At 40.4% G+C, this 24,460-nt stretch overlaps 1 protein-coding gene across 1 annotated transcript in view; it reads left to right on the forward strand.

Moving 5' to 3' along the window:
• PCDH15 (protocadherin related 15) overlaps positions 1-24,460 on the forward strand; it is a 2,374,726-nt gene that overhangs the window by 2,338,327 nt on the left and 11,939 nt on the right. Inside the window, exons 33-35 of the mRNA XM_077258871.1 lie at positions 14,209-14,230; positions 19,950-19,988; positions 22,873-22,946. Of these exons, the coding sequence (XP_077114986.1) occupies positions 14,209-14,230; positions 19,950-19,988; positions 22,873-22,946 (135 nt within the window). The remainder of the gene's footprint in view (positions 1-14,208; positions 14,231-19,949; positions 19,989-22,872; positions 22,947-24,460) is intronic.

The following is a 24,460-nucleotide window of genomic DNA, read 5'->3' on the forward strand; positions in this document are numbered from 1 at the left end:
CACTTCAATGCGAGCTGTGGCAAGAAGGTTTGCTGTATCTGTCAGCGTAGTGTCTAGAGGCTGGAGGCGCTAACAGGAGACATGGAGGGGGCCGTAGAAGGGCAACAATCCAGCAGTAGGGCCGCTACTTCAGCCTTTATGCAAGGAGGAACAGGAGGAGCACTTCCAGAGCACTGGAAAGTGACCTCCAGCAGGCCACAAATATGCATGTGTCTGCACAAACAGTCAGAAAAAGACTCCATGAGGATGGTCTGAGTGCCTGACGTCCACAGATGGGGGTTGTGCTCACAGCCCAACACAGTGCAGGATGCTTGGCATTTGCCACAGAACACTAGGATTGGCAAATTCACCACTGGTGCCCTGTGCTCTTCCCAAATGAAAACAAGTTCACACTGAGCACATGTGACAGACGTGACAGAGTCTGGAGACACCGTGGAGAGCGATCTGCTGCCTGCAACATCCTTCAGCTTGACTGGTTTGGCAGTGGGTCAGTAATGGTGTGGGGTGGCATTTCTTTGGAGGGCCACACAGCTCTCCATGTGCTCGCCAGAGGAAGCCTGACTGCCATTAGGTACCGAGATGAGATCCTCAGACCCCTTGTGAGACCATATGCTGGTGCGGTTGGCCCTGGGTTCCTCCTAATGCAGGACAATGCCAGACCTCATGTGGCTGGAGGGTGTAAGCAGTTCCTGCAAGATGAATGCATTGAAGCTATAGACTGGCTCGCCCGCTCCCCAGACCTGAATCCGGTTCAACACATCTGGGACATCATGTCTCGCACCATCCCCTAACGTCACGTTGCACCAGAGACTGTGCAGGAGTTGGCAGATGCTTTAGTCCAGGTCTGGGATGAGATCCTTCAGGAGGCCATCTGCCGCCTCATCAGGAGCATGCCCAGGTGTTGTAAGGAGGTCATACAGGCACGTGGAGGCCACGCACACTACTGAGCATCATTTCCTTGTCTTGAGACATTTCCACGGAAGTTGGATAAACCTGTAACTTAATTTTCCACTTTGATTTTGAGCATCATTCCAACTCCAGACCTCCGTGGGACATTAGATGCAATTTACGTTGATCATTGTTAGGTTTTATTTTTCTCAACACATCCCACTATGTAATCAATATAGATTTACAACTGGAATATATCACTTAGTGATATCTAGGATGTGGAATTTTAGTGTTCCCTTTATTTTTTCGAGCAGCATATATATATATATATATATATATATATATATATATATATATATATATATATATATATACACACAGTGGGTATGGAAAGTATTCAGACCCCTTAAAATTTTCATAAGTATTCCGACCCTTTAAGTCACATGCTGTCCATTTCATTGTGATCCTCCTTGAGATGGTTCTATTCCTTCATTGGAGTCCAACTGTGTTTAATTAAACTGACGGGACTTAAATTGGAAAGGCAAACACCTTTCTATATAAGACCTCACAGCTCACAGTGCATGACAGACCAAATGAGAATCATGAGGTCAAAAGAACTGGCCAAGTAGCTCAGAGACAGAATTATGGCAAGGCACAGATCTGGCCAAGGTTACAACAGAATTTCTGCAGTACTCAGGGTTCCTAAGAGCACAGTGGCCTCCATAATCCTTAAATGAAAGAAGTTTGGGACCACCATAAGTCTTCCTAGACCTGGCCATCCAGCCAAACTGAGCAATCATGGGAGAAGAGCCTTGGTGAGAGAGGTAAAGAAGAACCCCAAGATCACTGTGGCTGAGCTCCATAGATGCAGTAGGGAGATGGGAAAAAGTTCCTCAAAGTCAACTATCTCTGCATCCTTACACCAGTCAGGCCTTTATGGCAGAGTAGCCTGACGGAAGCTTCTCCTCAGTACAATACATATGAAAGCCTGCATAGAGTTTGCTAAAAAACACATGAAGGACTCCCAGACTATGAGAAATAAGATTCTCTGGTCTGATTAGATGAAGATAGACCTTTTTGGTGATAATTCTAAGTGATATGTGTGGAAAAAATCAGGCACTGCTCATGACCTACCCAATACAATGCCAACAGTGAAACATGGTGGTGGCAGCATCATGCTATGGGGTTTTTTTCAGCTGAAAGGACAGGACAACTGGTTGTCACTGAAGGAAACATGGATACGGCCAAGTACAGAAATATCCTGGAGGAAAACCTCTTCCAGAGTGCTCTGGACCTCAGACTTGGCCGAAGATTCAACTTCCAACAAGACAATAACCCTAAGCACACAGCTAAAATAACAAAGGAGTGGCTTCAGAACAACTCTGTGACCATTCTTGACTGGCCCAGCCAGAGCTCTGACCTAAACCCAATTGAGCATCTCTGGAGAGACCTGGAACGTTCACCATCCAACCTGACACAACTGGAGAGGATCTGCAAGGAAGATTGGCAGAGGATCCCCAAATCCAGGTGTGAAAAACTTGTTGCATTATTCCCAAGAAGACTAATAGCTGTACTAGCTCAAAATGGTGCTTCTACTCAATACTGAGCCAAGGGTCTGAATACTTATGAAACAAAAAGAGTGAAACATATAAAAGGGGTATGAATACTTTCCGTACCCACTCTATGTACAGTACATATATTTTGGTCTAAAATACAGAGGAAATGTGTCGTTTTTAACTTTAGGCCTTCTAGAGATCATGTCATCTTAAACTTGCTTAATAATAATAATAATAATAATTTTATTTATATAGCGCCAACATATTCCGCAGCGCTTTACAAATTATAGAGGGTATTTGTACAGACAATAGACATTACAGCATAACAAAAATCACAGTTCAAAATAGATACCAATAGGAGTGAGGGCCCTGCTCGCAAGCTTACAATCTATAGGAAAAAGGGAGATATGAGCGGTGGATGGTAACAATTGCTTTTGCTGTTTGGACCAGCCATAGTGTAAGAATCGGGTGTTAATGTAAAGCTGCATGAACCAGTTAGCAGCCTAAGTATGTAATAGTACAGACACAGAGGGCTATTAACTGCATGAAATGTATGAGAACATGATGTTAATGGGCCACACATTGATAGTTAGGTTAATGCGTTGAGGCGGTAGGCCATTGCTCACAATAACAGTAATATTAACTTGGGGTGCCCAAACTTTTACATGCCACTGTAACTCATCTCTATATGCCACCAACGCATCCAGACTTCCATAAAACTGTAAAATGGGCAAGACGTTTTAGTCTTAAAGGGACTCTGTCACCTGAATTTGGAGGGAACATATTTCAGCCATAGAGGCGGGGTTTTCAGGTGTTTGATTCACCCTTTCCTTACCTGCTGGCTGCAATATTGGATTGAAGTTCATTCTCTGTCCTCCATAGTACACGCCTGCGTAAGGCAAGATTGCCTTGTGCAGGCATGTACTACGGAGGACAGAGAATGAACTTCAATCCAATATTGCAGCCAGCATGCAGCCAGCGGGTAAGGAAAGGGTGAATCAAACACCTGAAAACCCCGCCTCTATGGCTGAAATTTGTTCCCTCCAAATTCAGGTGACAGAGTCCCTTTAATAAATAACCTATTGTAGCTCTAACATTCTAAAACACCGATAAATAACATTTTTCCCATGACACGGTATCAAAGATTATAATTAAGCTGATTAAAATCACAGCTTTTTCTTCAATGCATTTTCAACTAGATAGTACTAGGAATTGCTGGGAATGTAATCACGTTCACCATTAGCTCCATTGTGTAAAATAATTTGTATTTCATCCATGTCAGTATATTTAAATATTTTCCCTTTAGAAAATGACCTTTCATTTTTCTGCTTGGTTTTTCTGCAAATGTTAAGGGCTATGGACTATGTTAAAATCAACTTGCATTATTGTTACAGCCATTGCTACAGCTTTTTTTTTTTTTAAAAAACTGTGGTTTGCCACTTCATTATATAGGGTGGGCCATTTTTATGGATACACCTGGGTGGGCCATTTATAAAGTTGCATCCAAAATGGTCAACTTCAAAATGGCCGCCATGGTCACCACCCTTCTTGAAAAGTTTTCCCCCTCCCATGTTCTAATGTGCCACAAACAGGAAGTTGATATCACCAACCATTCCCATTTTATTTAGGTATATCCATATACATGGCCCACCCTATACTTCATTATAACTACTGGAAAATCAAATCTAAACAATTTTACAGTTAAGATTTAGACTCTATCTCCTCATCACCAACCATTACCAGAATTTCAACCAAAAAGGGTCATGCTATGGGCTCAAATCCACAGGACAGGTGAGCAATGCAGACTGCAGATTTAGCTGCGAGAGCTGGAAAAGCTAGACAGCATGTGCAGTACAACAGAGAAGAAAGGACCAGGAGAGCTGGTTGAGTAAAATAGGCAAGTAAGTACTTTTGATGCAGGAGAGCTGAGTGTGTGGACAGCACCCTTAAACAGTAGAGTAGAGTTGGCTGTTAGACACCTTGTTGTAGCACAGCCAAGTGTGTAGACAGCAACCATAAACAAGAGAGTAGGGTTAGCCATATGGTAAGCATATGGTAGCAGAGTGTACATGCTACTTGAATGTCAAAATACACTGGTCTAGAATAATTAAGACAAAACAAAATTCCTCCTGAAATGATGGGTACAATCAACTGTCTCCTTGGAAATAAATAATTATTTGGACCCCCTCCATTGAGCTAAGGGGCTTATGTTATAATAGCCTGCTGTGTGCAGAAGAAGAATGTAGACTTTGGGATCTTGCATAATAATAATTAAAAAAAATTAATTCATGTAAAGCCAACTTATTCCACAGCATTTTACAATGAAATTTATAATACAGTTTAACTTCCTGAATGGTCCATTGGTTGCATTTTTCAATCTGACAATTGACAGAAATTCCAAATGAGCGGTCTAAGTTTAAAAAGAGCATCCAACATGCTAACGATGGCAGAAAAACAATAGAAAACACTTGCATTGCTTAGCTGGTAGTTAGTGTTAAGTTACACTATTTTCACAATATTTGTCACAAATGGTGATGATCAATTTTGTAAATACCCATGTGTAATATACCAAGATAAACAAAAATAGGAAGGGGCATGTACCAATGGCAAATCCAATATTACATTTTGTTTATTATAACTAGTGTTGAGCATTCCGATACCGCAAGTATCGGGTATCGGCCGATACTTGCGGGTATCGGAATTCCGATACCGAGATCCGATACTTTTGTGGTATCGAGTATCGGTATCGAAACAACATTAATGTGTAAAATAAAGAATTAAAATAAAAAATATTGCTATACTCACCTCTCTGACGCAGCCTGGACCTCACCGAGGGAACCGGCAGCGTTCTTTGCTTAAAATGCGCGCGTTTACTTCCTTCCGTGACGTCACGGCTTGTGATTGGTCGCGTGCCGCCCATGTGGCCGCGACGCGACCAATCACAGCAAGCCGTGACGTAATTTTCAGGTCCTCAATGCCTAATTCTAGGCATTCAGAATTTTAAAATTACGTTCCGGCTTGTGATTGGTCGCGTCGCGGTCACATGGGCGACGCGACCAATCACATACCGTGACGTCACGGGAGGCAGGAAACGCGCGCATTTTAAAATGACGTCACGGCTTGTGATTGGTTGCGTGCCGCCCATGTGACCGCGACGCGACCAATCACAGCAAGCCGTGACGTAATTTCAGGTCCTGAATGCAGAATTAGGCATACAGGACCTGAAATTATGTCACGGCTTGCTGTGATTGGTCGCGTCGCGGTCACATGGGCGGCACGCAACCAATCACAAGCCGTGACGTAATTTTAAAATGCGCGCGTTTCCTGCCTCCCGTGACGTCACGGCTTGTGATTGGTCGCGTCGCCCATGTGACCGCGACGCGACCAATCACAAGCCGGAACGTAATTTTAAAATTCTGAATGCCTAGAATTAGGCATTGAGGACCTGAAAATTACGTCACGGCTTGCTGTGATTGGTCGCGTCGCGGCCACATGGGCGGCACGCGACCAATCACAAGCCGTGACGTCACGGAAGGAAGTAAACGCGCGCATTGTAAGCAAAGAACGCTGCTGGTTCCCTCGGTGAGATCCAGGCTGCGTCGGAGAGGTGAGTATAGCAATATTTTTTATTTTAATTCTTTATTTTACACATTAATATGGATCCCAGGGCCTAAAGGAGAGTTTCCTCTCCTTCAGACCCTGGGAACCATCAGGGATACCGTCCGATACTTGAGTCCCATTGACTTGTATTGGTATCGGGTATCGGTATCGGATTAGATCCGATACTTTGCCGGTATCGGCCGATACTTTCCGATACCGATACTTTCAAGTATCGGACGGTATCGCTCAACACTAATTATAACTGGTTGTAATGTGGGTGTGGTGGAGATGATTTTCTACTCTCTGACACATCAAGTGGTTAAATGTATTTTATAGTAATATATGTTATCTGAAATTAAACCCCCCTGGGCCTGGAACTGCAGGCTATCCTATTCAGGGTAAACTGTAACAGCTGACCCAGATAGAGAGGGGGAACTGAGATTTGGTGTCAAGTTCAGTTACGGATAGTGTGGTGAAGTGATAGCGGTGGTCATAGTCAATGGGCTACTATGGACAACGTGAGCCTGTTGCTCGGGCAGTAGATTGCTATAGAACCCTTCCATACAAATCCGTCTGTCAGCCCGTGAACCTTGAGATGGATGTTGGAGCCTTTGAGTGAACTAAGCTTGCTGAGCTACAGGGAAAGATTGACCCAAACTCTAAGAGGCAGGAAGTAATGGAATCCGGGTGCACAACTTGTGGTGGAGAAGAATTCCTAGTGCTAGAGTAGTCATCAAAAAGGGAAGCTCTACCTATACCAAGAATCAAGGCCGAAGTTGTGTCAGGTAGCTGTGGGAAACACTGTGACCCGTTGTGCCCTATCCTACATGCTTTATTGCAATGCCCGAAGACTGTCAAGTGTCCCCTAGATTGTGTGCTCTGAAGGTTCTAGAAAATGAAAGCCTGGAGCCACAAGCCTGGAAAATAAGCAAAATGTGTTATTTTTAGCAGACCTTAGACCAATAATAATCACTAAATTGCTTGTGCTCTAGCCTTATGAATTGCATGCAGGGCCGGACTGGCCATAGGGCAGTTCTGGCAAATGCCAGAAGGGCCGATGGCAGTAGTGGGCCGCTCGAATGTGCCGCTGTCGGCACACTCCCCACGCTGTTGCGGCACACTCCCGGCCCCGCATTCAACTATACCGGCGTCATAGATGCTGGTACAGTTGAATGCAATGATGGAGGAGAGAGCGTCTGCTGACGCTTCCTCTCCCATCATTCCCCGCTCTGCCTTCCGCTGACACTGCGGGTGCGCGATGACGTCATATCATCGCGCACCTGCTGTGTGACTGGGCGGGCAGACTGCGACTGCTGAGGCCGGAGCCAGGAGCAGCGCGGGACACGAGGAGAGAGGTGAGTAGTGTGTTTGTTTTTTCTGCATTACTTTCTATGGGGGCTGCCTGCATTACAATCTATGGGGGCTGCCTGCCTGCATTACATTCTATGGGGGGCTGCCTGCCTGCATTACATTCTATGGGGGCTGCCTGCCTGCATTACATTCTATGGGGGGCTGCCTGCCTGCATTACATTACTATGGGGGCTGCCTGCCTGCATTACATTCTATGGGGGCTGCCTGCCTGCATTACATTCTATGGGGGCTGCCTGCCTGCATTACATTCTATGGGGGCTGCCTGCCTGCATTACATTCTATGGGGGCTGCCTGCCTGCATTACATTCTATGGGGGCTGCCTGCCTGCATTGCATTCTATGGGGGTCTGCCTGCCTGCATTACATTCTATGGGGGCTGTGTTGCATTACATTCTATGGGGGCTGTGCTGTATTACATTCTATGGGGGCTGTGCTGTATTACATTCTATGGGGGCTGTGCTGTATTACATTCTATGGGGGCTGTGCTGTATTATAGTCTATTGGGGCTGTGCTGTATTACATTCTATGGGGACTGAGCTGTAATGCTGGATACAGCTGTAATTATATGATATATAGTCGTGTTACACTCCCCTCACTTCTTGTAGCCTACAAGTGTACAAAGATATTATACAGTCACCATGCGACAAGTGGGCCTGTGTGACTTCAAATGCCAGGGCTGAATTTTAGTCCCAGTCCGGCCCTGATGGGGGCTGTGCTGTATTACATTCTATGGGGGCTGTGCTGTATTATAGTCTATGGGGGCTGTGCTGTATTATAGTCTATTGGGGCTGTGCTGTATTACATTCTATGGGGACTGAGCTGTAATGCTGGATACAGCTGTAATTATATGTTATATAGTCGTGTTACGCTCCCCTCACTTCTTGTAGCCTACAAGTGTACAAAGATATTATACAGTCACCATGCGACAAGTGGGCCTGTGTGCCTTCAAATGCCAGGGCTGAATTTTAGTCCCAGTCCGGCCCTGATTGCATGCGAGTGTTTCTGTTTACTGACAAACTTAGTCAGCACTTGAATGGGAGACATTTGGGGAATAGAGAGATTTTTTTCTCAATCCATGCTACAACTTCAGCTGTATTTACACTGGAATATTATCATGAACAAGCTTTCTAAACAACGCTTTCTTCCCGATTTTTTTGTAGTGTAAACAGCTGTTGATCACTGGATGACCAAGCAAAACTCTCATTTATAAGGAGGCAATGATTTTAGCATTGAGGAAGGTGGCCACTTTTGCATTCACATGAGAAACTTTGACATAGAAGTTATTTGGGCCTTCATTCACATGACTTTTTTTTTATAGTGCTATACACTTTTTTTTAAAACCAATAGCACATAACAGTATATGATTATTTCTACATGTCAATTTTTTTGTGAACTAATGAAATTTGCAGGTTTAATCTGATTTGTTGTTGAGTAAACTCACACTTTTCAATAAAGTGGTCCATGACCATGATATAAAGGGCCACCACATAGATGTTGCATCCGCAAATGTAGCCTCAAACTCACATTTCCAATGTTTTTTGCGAAGACAAAACAGAAAAACACAAAAACATGAAAACCTACACAGTTGTAGAGAAATATTATTATTCTTTGTTGCAGTTCCCTGATTTTTCAGTCTTGTATTTTATAACTGGTTGGTGTTTTAAATATAAATTTAACATATCTTCCAGAAATAGCCAGAAGCTGAAAACCAGCTGCATCTGAGGTTGTGCTGCCCTTGTTTCTTCAGTAGCTGACATGTGTTCTAGTGAAGCATTTAATTTAACAATTTGTACAGCTTTTAAAATTCAAGTATGGTTTACTGAGCTTCTGCTAACAATTTCTGCAAAACATTTAGATATTGCATCCTCTAGAAAAAAAATGGCAAATGTCTTTTGCTTTTAAGCAAATTATGTCATTTTGTCCTCTAACTAGATAAAAAAGACAGATCTTAAAATTCAGGATTTACTTGCTGACAAATATTCTAAATGTTAACAGGTTTTGTAGGATTGCAATATATAGCGGGGAAAATAAGTATTTGATACTCTGCTGATTTTGCAAGTTTTCCCACCTAGAAAGAATGGAGAGGTCTGTAATTTTATTGTAGGTATACTTCAACTGTGAGAGGCAAATCCTAATGAAAAAAACTGAAAATAACATTGTATGATTTTTAAATAACTTAATTGCATTTTATTGCATGAAATAAGTAATTGATCACCTACCAACCAGCAATAATTCTGGCTCTCACAGACTCTTTCATTTTTCTTTAAGAAGGCCTAATACTCTGCACTCATTACCTGTATTAATTGCACCTGTTTGAACTCATTACCTGTTTATAAGACACTTGTCCACACACTCAGTCAATCACACTTCAACCTTTCCAACATGGCCAAGACCAAAGAGCTGTCTAAAGGGACAAAATTATAGATCTGCACAAGGTTGGATTGTGCTACAGGACAATAGGTAAGCAGATTGAGGAGAAAGCAACATCTATTAGTGCAATTATTAGAAAATGAAAGCACAAGATGACTATCAATCTTCCTTGGCTTGGGGCTGCATACACAATCTCACCTCATGGAGTAATGATGATTCTGAGAAAGGACAAGAATCCAACCAGATCTGCACAGGAGGATTTGGTCCATGACCTGAAGAGAGCTGGGACCACAGTATCAGACCATTAGTATCAGACCATTAGTAACACACTACGCCGTCATGAATTAAAATCCTGCAGGGCATGCAAGGTTCCCCTGCTCAAGTCAGCACATATCCAGGCCCATTTGAAGTTCACCAATGACCATCTGGATGATCCATAGGAGGCATGGGAGAAGGTTATGTGGTCAGATGAGACCAAAATAGAACATTTCGGTATCAACTCCACTTGCCATGTTTGGATAAATATTATTGATGAGTACAACCCCAAGAACACAGTCCCAACTGCAAAGCATGGTGGGGGAAACATTTTACTTTGGGGGTGCTTTTCTGCAAAGGGGACAGGACAACTGCATCGTATCGAAGGGAGGATGGATGGAGTCATGAATTGCAAGATTTTGGCAAACAATCTCTTTCCCTTAGTAAGAGTATTGAAGAGGAGTGAGTCTGTCTCTTCCAGGATGACAATGACCAGAAACACACAGCCAGTACAACTATGAAGTGGCTTCTTAAGAAGCATTTCAAGGTCCTGTAGTGGCCTAGTTAATCTCCAGACCTAAACCCAATATAAAATATTTGAAGGAAGCTGAAACTCAATGTTGCCCAACTACAGCTGCAAAACCTGAAAGATCTGGAGAAGATCTGTATGCAGGGGTCAGTCAAAATCCCTGCTGCAGCGTATGCAAACTTGGTCAAGAACTGCAAGATACATTTAACCTCTGTAATTGCAAACAAAGATTTCTGTACCAGATATTAAGTTCTATTTTTCTATTGCATCAAATCCTTGTTACATGCAATAAAATGTTAATTAATTATAAAAATCATACAATGTGATTTTTAAAACTTTTTTTAAGATTCTGTCTCTCACAGTTGAAGTGTTTTTACCATAAAAATTACAGATCTCTCCATTCTTTGTAGGTGTGAAAATGTGCAAAATAGACAGTGTATCAAATACTTATTTTCTCCACTGTAGATGGCCTATGTTTATAATAGGTCATCAATGTTAGACACATGTATTGGTACCCCACCAATTAGCTATATGACAAAACTTTCACTTAAGATGTTTCCTCATATTGAGTGCTTACAATGCTCTGTCTACTTGCTCACCATCTTCTTAGTGGTATTGTTGCCGATTATTGGCCTGTAGGTGGGTCTGTACAATGATTAGCTAAAGTTATATAACTTTCCTGAATCACACTGTCTATTTATATCTATAAGCACAATATGTAGAATATTCTCTGTAAGATTTAGCTTGAATCTCGTCTCCTACATCTAACAGCTGACAGGGAGAAACCTGTTGCAAGCGCAATACAGCAAAAACAGGTGGAAGCTGAATAACAGAATACACTGAGTCTCTGCCGTGTTAATCTAGGAAGAGTAGCTCTGTTACTCATCTGCCAATGCCACTCTTAGATAGGTCTCAGCAGATTGGAGCATGAAAGGACTCTGCTTCCTCTTAAAAGCAAGTGGTATGAAAATATAATCTAGATAAGAAGAACTAAATGCAAGGGAAGGCATGACTAAATGAGCTAATAACACATTTACAAAACATACACAAGAACCTGTATAAAATGTCATGATACGTTTTGCTGCACTTTACAAAGCAAAAAAAAAATAAGCTAGAGTGCTGCTTTAATTTTTGAAACTAAACTGCAAACATGAGACTAATTTTCCATAGGTGACAATATCAATGTCTCTAAGGCCGGTGTCACACTTGCATCTGCAATGCGAGAAACTTGCGCATCAATACCCGAAACTGCCGCCGGCACTCGTTCAGCTGCATAGAAATACATACAGCTGCACACTCCGGTACTGAGTGCCAGCTGCAGTGCCGGGTATTGATGTGGGAGACTCGCGTGAGTTTCTCGCATTGCAGATGCAAGCGTGACACCGGCCTAAAACAAACTTCATACATAATGCTCAATCTGTAAGGATGTATATAAACTGCAGTTCCCTAAAATACCATATGTTCATTAAGTGAATTGCTCTTAGAGAAGAATGCCTAGACTTGCTGCAGGCTGCACATTAATTTTTTTTTTACTGCAGCTTTCCAGCTCGCATTGAAGTTGTTTTTGTTTGCAGCTGGATTTATATACTTAAAAAATATTTTTCTTCACTTGTGTTCAATGCAGAAGCGAAACTTAAAAAATGATACTTAAAGGAGATTTCTCAACCTGAAGTTCCCTGTGTGCTCCTAAAGATTGGACGGTCCAGACCAGTGGCATGGTCCAAACTAAATTCTCTCCCAGGTTGCTCACAAAGGCAGTCTAGCCTCTGAAGCGTAGATGAAGGGCAGAATGACTGAGGATGGTTGTATCAAGCTTCGGAGTGTCACAATCAGGCTGAAAAACATAGAGCCTGCCCATGCCATGCGCTCCGTGCCTAGGTAACTGGCCAGGCTGAAGCTGGAGGCGGTCTGGTAACCTAGGCAACAAGCTGTACACTAACATTTTCTCCAAACCGGAGAACAGAGTGGATTTTTCACAATGCTTAAATTATGAAGTTGCAATTTTACCCATTTGTGAACTAGAAATAACCCCTCTAGCGCAGAAAAACCTACACTACCAGAGACCATTGCATCTTATAGCTTCATTAGAAAGTCCTTCAGACTCTGAAAGAGCATTTTGTGGCTCGTTCATCCATATATAGAACAGTGTTTTTTGCCTAAAATAGTAAAAAAAAGCCCATTGTAGAAAATAGTAAAAAATGTTCTTATGCCCCAAAAATTGATGGCATGCAAATATTTGTGAACATTTGGATTACTTTTACCTTTTTAGACATTTAAATGGTTTGCAAGAGATTAGAATAAAAAAGAAAAGAAAGAACTCTCACCTGATGGCATCCACGGCTCTCATTTTGATTAGCTGGCCGGTCTCAGCGTCAGATTTGCATCACACTGCAACAATGACATCACCCCAGGCCGGCTAATCAAAAGAAGAGCAGCAGATACAATCAGGTGAGACATTACTGAAAGATTACTGATGTGGCCGCGAGTCCTGTGGATCAGTTCACACCAACCCGTGTTCACCCAACAGCTTATGCACATACGGTCTTCTTGGTGCTTATCCATCGCATATCAGTGGAAAGGTACAATAGGCATGGTTTAGACTTTCCGCAATGTTCTCCACTTCAGCAGCTACTTTGGACATGAAAAAATTGGAGCACAGATCTCAGAGAGGGAAGGAGAGACAACAGAGCACAGACTATTAGCTAAAATTATTATTCATTAGTAATGTATGTAATTAATTAAAGTTAATATGAGATCTGGAAGCTGCTTTATTTTAAACTGTATGATGACAGCAGCATGATGTAGAGTCAGAGACCCCGATTTCAGTGATGTGTCAGATACTTTGCTGGGTGCTGCAGTTTTTATAAAATTTATTTTATCTGCTGCAGATCTACCAGTTCTCTGAATGCTGGGCCCTTTATAACCCCGCCCACACCACTGATTGGCTGCTTTCATTATACACTGTGTATAGGCAGAAAACAACCAATCAGTGGTGGGTGCGGACTTATACAGAGCTTATGAATATGGAGGAATACATGGCAGAAGGTTTACTAATCCTCTAGTGATAATCTCCTAGTGATTATCGGTATAAAACAATGATTTTATTAAAACTACAGCAAGCGGCCGAGTAAGTGGTACATCACTGCAATCAGGGTCTTTGTCACTGCATTATGCTGCTTTCCGATTAGGTGGCAGATATTCAATAAACTTCTTTGTATCAGATATGTAGTATCTTAGTAAGTGATGGTACACAAATGTATGAAAGTAAAGGTGTTTGGAGAGGAAAAAACATATAACAAGCTATCTTCCTGTAGTCAGTCATTCCAACTAAACAGTATCATTTTTTTTTTAATCGACTAGGTTTGTAAGTGAAAATTTTTGCTAAAAATCGTACAATTCAATTTTTACTATCATTACAAAATATTGACCTAATTAGTCAATTAGTAAGAAAAATGGCTGCAACTGAATGTTAACATTAATAATAGTAACTTATGGGAAAATAGGTATTAAATATTCTTTTGTAACATGGTCCAAGCACTAAAAGCACCTAACTGTTCTGATTTATGCAGAAAAAAGATGTTGTATTGATCAAAACCTCATTTCAACAAGTTGTTTACTCATTTTTTCTCCTCTGTTACAGGCGAGGATACGCACATCAAGAGGTATGATTCATGTTTCCATTGCCGTAATCTTTGAATTTTAGTACATTACATAACTCATGTTATTATGATACTGATTTTCAGCATAACATTATTTTCAATGCATTTGATGCCATCTTGAGTCACTCTTGACAGCCATTAGTGTTATGATTACAGCAAAATGCAGGAAGGTGGCAATGTCATATTTCACAACATGTTAAAATGTCAGCCAATTTTTTTGTTTTTGTTTTGTTTTCTCTTTTTTGTTTTTTTTTACTAAAATGATGTGCATTAATGTGATTTAAGAGCTTCCTGATATATTATTGTACTTTCATGTGATGTAGTGTCACTTTTGTCGATACTGAAAAGGATCTCGGTTATTGATTTTTTTTAAACATTCAAGATATTATGTTCAGTAAAATTCCTTAGATTACACTGATAGCTGAGCGCTTCAGAATCTATAAGAAAATTGTTTATTAGGGAACACAATTGGTAACTGCTGGAGGCTCTTAGACTGTGAATGAATGAAATACCCATTCTTGATTTCTTGATAACTATGGCTCATAGACTCATCAATTATGTACACTTGTCTATACAGTGGAATCAAGGAGTATATGGTTGTATAAACACTTTCATACTCTCAAACATGCACTTTATGAAGCACTCCTCCCATCAAAATTTGTATCCTCTTCATATATTGCAGTCATCATATTATGTAGCACTGTGTACTTACAATTGCTCATTTTGCCTTTTCTACCCAGTTAATTCTTCTCTTTTCCATTAGGTCCATGACATCACATTAACCCTTTTACGACATCAGGCATAAGAGTATGCCGATGTCGGACTCCCTCCCTTTGATGTGGGCTCTGGTGGTGAGCCCACATCTTTCCGGGGACATGTCAACTGTTTTGAATAGCTGACATGTACCCACAATAGCTGCAGGTGGAATTGCAATCCACCCACGGTTATTAACCAGTTAAATGCCGCTATCAAACTCTGACAGCGGCATTTATCAAACGCTTCTGTCAATCGCTCTGGAAATACGCACACCGGTAACCCCCGTCACGTGATTGCGGGTCACTGGTGTGTTGGCCTGGAAACCTCTATGGTTGTCAGTGCTGGCTTGCTGTGAGCGCGTGGTCGGCGTTCATAGCAAGTGTGTAAATCTGCTATATAACTGATCATCGCCTCTATGTAGATGAGCCGATCGGGTTGTGGCAGAGCCGATCGGGTTGTGGCAGCTTCTAGTCTCCCATGGAGATTATTGAAGCACGCCAAAAGTAAAAAAAAAGTTTTAAAAAATATAAAAAAATATATAAAAGTTCAAATCACCCCCTTTCACCCCATTCAAAATAAAACAAAAAAAATAACATCAAACCTACACATATTTGTTATCGCCGCATTCAGAATCGCCCAACCTAAAAAAAGCGTAAAATCCAAAAACCAAAACGGAAGTCAAAGTCATAAATGTCTAGTAACAAAATAGCTTTATTAAACACTTTCTTTTAAAAACAACACATCTTTCTTTTTCATATGTGCAATGGAGACAACACATGCAAATTAACTGCAAGATGCAGGCCAGGCAACACAGATCAACCGTATATCCACATATTTAAGGTGCATAGGGGTAAAGACAAGGCCTTTCATAGGAATGCATAATAGTGCACGTCACTGCTGTTTCAGGTATAAATAATTCCAGCTGTTTCAGGTATAAATAATTCCAGACAAATCCTGTACATTCATACATTCTCCCGGACGAAGCTAACGCGAAACGCGCGTTGGGGCTCAGGACTGCACGTGCAGGTTATGTAACACCTCCGTTTTATTGAATTTATGCACTGTATATGGGGCATGGCTCAATGGGACTGGTAATATACTGATATGACGAAGTCTGTACTCTATGGCCCGTAATAGGATTTATATCTATGTGGTTTTCCACTTGCTGCAGGATTTGTCTATGTGTAAAAGTAGAGCACTATGCACTCTATAATATATATAGCACACGGCACTCTAATATGCCTATAGGATTAGTTGTAGAGATATCCCTATATCTGGAATTATTTATACCTGAAACAGCAGTGACGTGCACTATTATGCATTCCTATGAAAGGCCTCTGCTTTACCCCTATGCACCATAAATATGTGGATATACGGTTGATCTGTGTTGCCTGACCTGCATCTTGCAGTTAATTTGCATGTGTTGTCTCCATTGCACATATGAAAAAGAAAGATGTGTTGTTTTTAAAAGAAAGTGTTTAATAAAGCTATTTTGTTACTAGACATTTATGACTTTGACTTCTGTTTTGGTTTTTGGATTTGGCTGCTTTGTAGGAAGTGTCATATATATAGGCCAGTAGTTCATTATATGGTTACTAAAAAAAGAGTAACCTGATCGCTAAACAGAGTAGCAAGAAAAAGTGAAAACGCTAGAATTACATCTTTTTGGTCACCGCGACATTGCAATAAAATGCAATAACGGGCGATCGAAAGAATGCATCTGCACCAAAATACGCCAGCTCGGCACGCAAAAAATAAACCCTCACCCAACCTGAGATCATAAAAATGGAGACGCTATGGGTATCGGAAAATGGCGCACTTTTTTTTTTCCAACAAACTTCGGAATTTTTTTTCACCACTTAGGTAAAAAAGAACCTTGACATGTTTGGTGTCTATGAACTCGTAGTGATCTAGAAAATCATATTGGCAGGTCAGTTATAGCTTTTAGTGAACCTAGTAAAAAAGCCAAACAAAAACAAGTGTGGGATTGCACTTTTTTTGCAATTTTACCACACTTTGAATTTTTTTCCCCTTTTCTAGGCATGGTAAAACCAATGGTGTCGTTCAAAAGCACTACACATCTCACAAAAAATATGCCCTAACATGGCCATATTGACAGAAAAATAAAAAAATTATGGCTCTGGGAAGAAGGGGAGCGAAAAACAAAACTGCAAAACCGGAAAAAGCACCTGAGGGTTAAAAACTGACTAGCAGAATCCTAATAAGCTCTATACAGAAACATGACTTCAATTCTCCCTGTATGAGATATAAGTCACTGCAAAGTCTCTGATGTAAAGGAGCAGAGCAGTTGGGTGAGGAGTTGAAGAGTGGAATGATAAATGCAGGGACAAGAGACTTCCTGTTTCTACATAGACCAGAGAAAAGAGAAGAATTAGACAGTTAATAGGGAAAAATGAGAAATTGTAAGTACACAATGCTATATAATATTATAATTGCAATATATTAAGAGGACACAAATTTTGATGGAAGTGGTTCTTTAACAGGTTGTTCTCAAGTCTAAAAGTTAGTTTGTCATGTTGGGCATCCCAGGGCCAGTGGTTCCTTCCCTGTACCTAGCGCTAGGGGTGCCGTATTTATACCTGCTCCCCAGATTACCTCTAAGGCTATGTACACACGTCAGGATTCTTTGCAGAAATTTCCTGAACAAAACCAGACTTTTTCTGCAGGAAATCCACATGCATTTTTTTCGCATTTTTCTCGTGTTTTTCACGCATTTTTTGTATGTTTTTTGTGCATATTTTTTGCGTTTTTTTCTGGAACTTCCCAATGCATTAAATATCGGAAAATCAACGGAAAATCCACAAAATTAATGAACATGCTGCGTTTTTTACTGCAATGCGTTTTTTTCCGCAAGCATGTTCATGTTCATGTGCACAAAAATTGCGGATTGCATTCTATTAATAGGATGCTTAATGGATGTGTTTTTTTTTGTGGTTTTATCGCATTTTTATAGTGAAAAAGCCGGAACCCGTGCACACAGCCTAATGGTGAAGATGCCAGGGCCACATACCTTTCTGAGCTCCTAAATTTGCCCTTAGTCTGTTCTCTTCTCCCACCCAAGGAAGTGGGGAGTACTAGTGAATGGAAATACACTAACCAGAGGGGAACACTGGGGAGTTAAGGAAGGGAAAAATCAAAGTAGGAGAAGAGGATTTGCACACAACCAGTACCAAACAAAAATCTCTAGATAAATACACAAAACATCTCCTCAAACAACAAACCCTTCCAACTCCTGAGACATGCAGCATGAGGCTAGCTCTGGCAATCCAGAGGAGAGCATCAAACACTGTACACCTGAGAGCATCAAGCACATAAGCTTCCAGGAGCTCTTAACTGAAACAAGTTAACCCATGCGATGCTAAAAGAAACCTGCACAGTTTAATGTGAAGGTGAAGTGCTTCTAATCATTGCAGGAGTAGGAGACAACAGACAGTGCAATCTTCTGTCTCCTCTCTATCACAGCAAATCCCTGACATATCCTCTGTCAATAGGATAACAAGAACCAGGCCGAATGGAGCATAGGTCAATCACACGCACTGCCACTCCATTCTTTCTAATGGAAGCCCCAGAGATTGACGAATACTGTCCTGCTATTCATTGCTGCGATTAGAATGCATGCAGTGGCAGAGCACTTGATTGACCTCCACTGCATTCAGCAGGGATTTTTCAGAGACTTGGTTGTTGTTATTGCTGGGGTCAGACAGACAGCAAGCAAATTATCCCCTATTTTCTATCATGACTCTCTGCCTTTTTGTATGCTTGGAATCTCACTCCAGTCACTGCATGTGGAGGCGCACGCCACTCCTGAAACACCCCAGATACATGAAGGGGCATGCACCTCTTAATGAATCAGGTGCATCTGACTGCAGCACACATCCCCTTCAAGACTAGTGTGAAAAATGCCAGTCTTGATGAATCGGGCTCAAAGAGTAATCAGTTTCCTCCCACTCAGCCTGACTCATAGCTAAAACCTGTATTGCGCTAATGAGGTATCAGGAGCAGAAGGCAGTTAAAATATAGTGGAATAAAACTTGGCTCTCAACAGATGTGTAGGCTTAAAATTTAGTGTGGTCCAAAACTTAGTACAACAATGCAAACGTTTCGGTCAAACCATGACCTTCGTCAGTGTACTAACTGCAATGGTGTGTCACAAGTGTTCAGAGAAGTTTTTTATCAGGAACGTCCTGAGGCTAAAAAGGAGATAATTTATTCAAACAATCTGTATTGAATCGCAGTAGAACGGTGTGTCAGGAGTATGTAGGTATCTCCTCAGACGTAATATCCACCACTCCTGACTGAAACGTTTGCATTGTTGGACTAAGTTTTGGACCACATTAAATTTTTTACCGACACATCCGTTGAGTGCGAAGTTTTATTCCACTACAATTTAAAGGTCTGGGACCCTACTTTGAGCACCAACCTATGGTTGTGCCACGTCATTTATCTAATTCAGCTAAAATAGGCAGAGGTTGAGTTGAAACATTCAAAGAGAATTATACAGTTAGTTATTTGGGCATAAACTATCAGAGAAAATACATCTGCCTGATTAAGTCTAATACAGCAAATTCATTATATATGCAGTTTGTTTTGTGAAATCTGGTGACAGATCCCCTTTACAATTCATTTTGGTAATTTATATAATCTCATCTCATATTATTTTTGTCTGCAACTGAAAAACTTTCAACTTTGCTATTTTTTATGGTAATTCTATGTTGTATATTTTATTTTTGTATGCAGCAGCCAGCTGCAGATTTCATCATTATAAATCATTAAAACAAATTCAATTATTAGTCCTGCATACAGCGCTCACTATCTGCCAAGAATTTACTGTACTTTGTCTACTGTACGTCTATGGCACAAATGCCAAATTGCCTTTCTCTTTATTCCTTTTCTATTTTTCTTTCAATGCCTCTTGCTCTTTTCCTGTCTCTTTCTATGGCACCAGCAACAGCAATTGCTGAGACCGTCTCTTCTGAAACCTGAGGTAGTTATATTTGCAATTATTTTTCTATTTTCAGTTTCAAATCTGCATGTACTAACCAATGCCAGATGAACCTATTAACAAATAACACCAATAATCATCCCTTTGATATAGAATTATGAGCAATGAAATGAATACAGATTGTCTCTAATACGCTAAATACTATGTATTTCTGCTAATTCAGATGTACTGTGTTCTGGTCAGATCAATAGCAATTAACATGCTTGATCACAAAGGCAGAAAATTCAGATAAATGAAATCGAAAGGGCAGAGCTCACGCGTTTCACTTATATCCATAAAAAGCAGATTTATCAGCTTAGTCATTGGGGCTGGCTTGAAGTGACTATAAATACACTAATGAGAATCCATCATAATTTTAGTCCTTTAGGACGCAGCCATTTTTAATTTTTTCATTTTAGTTTTTCTTTTTTTTGTTTAACCTTTTTTTTCTGTGAGAGGTTATTTTATGCAGGACGAGCTGCGATATGTGCACATGTTGAGTATTTGCAGCAGATTTCTCTAAACGAAAAACGAGAACTAGAGTGTTTGTAGGAAAAATTCTTGGAAAAATCTATTATGCAAATTGCCTCTTCTGAGAAAAAGAGGACTTAACTCTGTAGCGCCACCTGTTGGAAGTAGCGATCCTACAAGTCACAATCAACCCTGACTTGTAGGATCGCTACTTCCAACAGGTGGCGCTATAGAGTTAAGTCCTCTTTTTCTCAGAAGAGGCAATTTGCATATTTAATTTCCCAGAGGAGCATTGCACGGCGAATAAGCCTCCTTACCTTGACAAGCCAGCTGGTATGTCACTCTCCATAAGGAGAAACGTTACCCATTGGAAAAATCTATGCATTTTTTTACACATTTTTATTCGTAATTTTGATACATTTTTTTCCATTCATTTGAATGGGTAAAAACACTGGTAGAGGTCACACGTTATAGATTTGAAAAACTGTTTTGATGGTTCAAATCCGTAATAAAAATATAAGGATCACTTGCAAGAGATTTCACAAATCTCTATTCACTTTGCTGGTACTGTAAAATACAGAATTTTTTACAATGCAGAAAAAACCGCATGGCAAAAACGCAGCATGTGAACAAACCCTTGGAGTTTTCAATTACATCATTCATGTTAATAATTTACTGGGTCCCAAGTAACAAGAAACAAACCATAGAAAAAACAAGGACCCCAAAAATATATCTTTTAATTTAGCAAAAATAAAATCATGTTTTAATTTGTAGATAAGTAAAAAAACATAGGCAGTGGGCCTTAATCAGGGAAAAGGGAGATTACATGCAATATGTATCCTGGTGCACCCTACCAGGTCATTGTACTGTGTCCTGCCTGACAGTGGAGGTTGGCACCCTTAGTTTCTGCGATATGGCACCCCCACTCATCGGCAGCTTTCCCTGATGTCCCTATTAGTCCCTACCAAGAGAAAAATGGCCTAATACATCCTGATACCCATGAGGCTTGAAAAAAATGGTGAGTTAGTGAATAGTCACCTACACTATTGTATATCCAAATAGTAGGAGAAGAAAAAAAAGGCTGTCCTATTCCTGATTGAGGTAGTCAATATATAGAAGGAACAGGCTGGAATACCCTATATATATGTACTAGTATAAACATAAATATGTGTGGGTGAATATAGGTCACTGACGGATAGGGTGGGATGAAGTCACTGATGTCCGGATCCGATTTCAGAATCTGCTAATGTTTTTTAAGGATATTAAGTACCTTCTTAGCTCATCATGAGGGGGAGACATTGTACTGCTATATTTGAATGCGTTTTGTCAGCATTTTGTCATCAATATTGGTTAGCAACATTTTATGTCATCTGATTATGGTGCAATATTTTCCACGGACTCATAGATAGGAATTGCCGAGTACCATCCAATTATCGGTGACAACTTGTGCATGTGGCAATTTTACCCTCGGACCTCGGAGGATAAGGATCAAACATGTGCATGGCCTCATTGAATAACATGGAGTCGAGTATTATCCATCAAAACGAGGGATAGTACTCGTCTAATTATTATCGTATACCTGAGTCCTAATGTATAATCAATTGGGCCCATGTTCAGACCCTTGTTCTATAATTCATACCACCTGTTGGTTTACTTACCTTGTACTGTGTTATTTTACATTTTAATACATTAACGACTTCAGAACCAGGCCATTTGTCATTTTTGTGCTTTTTTTTATTTCTTTACCTTCTCCCAAGAGCCAAAGCTGTTTTTTTTACTGAAAATACAGTTGTATGAGGGCTTGCTTTCTGAGGGATAAATTTTGAGTTACATTCACTTTTCCATATAATGTACTAAAAAAACAACAACAAAAATCCAATTTAGGTCAAATGGTGAAAAATTCACAAACCCTTCATTGTATTTGGGTTTGAATTTTTGCAGCATTTTTTGAGCAGGAAAAATGACCCGACAATATGTAATTAAAATAAATAAAATCAAAATTTTTGTAAAAAAGATGTTTCTTTTGCCTTTTTCTGAGACCAGTTACTTCTTCATCTTTCTGTTGTTGGAGTTATACAAGGTCTTATTTTTGAGTGGCAAGCTGTAGTTTTTATTGATATCATGTTATATAAGACATTTTTTACTTTTATTGCAGGTTTTTGAAGAGGTGCCAAGACCAAATTCTGTCTTTGACTTTTACATACATTTTATCTTAATTTGCCTATTTTCAAATTATTACAAATCATCTCTCTATTTTATGCTTTAAAACATTTCTGTCTGTAGGAATATATTTTACTTTATGCAATTTGTAATAATAGCTGGACTGATGCATCCATGAAGCGTTGCAAAGCTTCACTACCCATGTACCTCAATGGCATTCTGAAACACTTATGGTTTACTATTTGTTTTCCTCAAGGAACTGTCCATGGAGTCTGGAATTGATCCTGGCCAAGAATATTATGGACAAGACTATTACAGCTATGAGCATGGGTATGTCTTCATCATCAAAGGTTAATTAGAATGATGATGCATGCAATAATGTAATGGCTATATTGACCTTTATATATGTCTGTACATATATATGATGGAAATATTCTGCATAGAGCACTCACAGAGTAACATTGTTCCTGCACTGAAGGAATGGAAGCTGGTGTTATAGCCTTAATGACAGTCCAGAGCTGCTGTGACCATTCTGCTCGTTACTGATTAACATCAATATGCATAATTTAAATTCTATGCAAGCAACCTATAGGCAGTGACCAAAAAGATGTAAAATACCAAAGAACCTATTAAGCTACATCAACAAACTTAATCCTCATGCACATATCCATATTTAAGAGCAATGCATTTCAATTGACCCATACATAATGCAAGAATTTTGATAGCCTGTCTGAAGTTAAAAAAAACCTACTTCAGACAGAAGTAGCCACTATATCTAGCACATCCCAGGAGAATTTCGACCTACACCCTTATATTGAGTTCTGGCCTTACAATGAGGCCCCCTGGGTTGTGTCAGTGGAGTAGCTACTGGCCAGAGTAACAAGCCTAACCATGAGATAGTCAGTCATTAACAGGAAGAACAGAGCAGGTACAGAATCCGAAGGCAATACTGTAGTTAAATGGATCGCCGGGATTGTATATCAGTAGGTCAGTCAAAAACAATGTGTAACATGCCAAGGTCATATCAAAGGGATCACAAGAACAGATGTAGCTGGTTCACAAGCCAGGTCAAGAAAATGATGAGAACAAAGAGTAAACTAAGCACAATAGCTGCTGGGAGTTACTGGGAGTTTTAGTAGGATGTTGTACTGTCCCACAGTGCAGAGCAAGGAACTGATTTCATGTAGTGAGTTGCTGAGTAGCGCACACATCCATTCTATTTGGTTGGGTGGCACAACCAGCCAGAGCCACATTGGTATACCTGGCTGGACAGTGTCTGCACTGTCCAGTAATATTGGCCATGATGTTTCCTCCATCACCAGCACAAGCGCAGACTTCAGAGGCAAACATTGTTGAAGCTGGTCTAGGTAGATGTAACAATGTTTTTTAGTTTGGTATGCCAGAGTTATGTGCAGACACTGAAAAGACATGTGCTTTGATTTTAGCTCTGAGGCTTGCAGAATGATTAGTAAAATTAAATGCACTTAGCTGTCTCAAAGAGGAAAAATACTGGTCCCTAGTGCCACCTATTACTTGTTGTCATCTTATAAGTCAATATTGATCCTATAATGAGCCTTTCCACATGACTCAGGATATTGAGGCCCACCAAAATCTTCACCAAAAGTAAAAGATCTCTATTTTTTGAGCAATGTTTTGGTAGGCTTTGTGTGAGTCCTTCGACAGAGCTATAGAGCTTCTCCTTGATAAAGGGATACTAATAGGCTATGCAATGCTCCCAGAGAAAAATGTAAGCAACTAGCCTCCATTTTCTAGGAGAAACCATTAGAACGCCTCTGAAAGGACGTGACCCAGTCCACCAGTCTCCTACCTTGCAATCCTGTGAG

The sequence above is a fragment of the Ranitomeya variabilis genome, chromosome 4, assembly GCF_051348905.1.
Source record: "Ranitomeya variabilis isolate aRanVar5 chromosome 4, aRanVar5.hap1, whole genome shotgun sequence".
NCBI lineage: Eukaryota > Metazoa > Chordata > Amphibia > Anura > Dendrobatidae > Ranitomeya > Ranitomeya variabilis.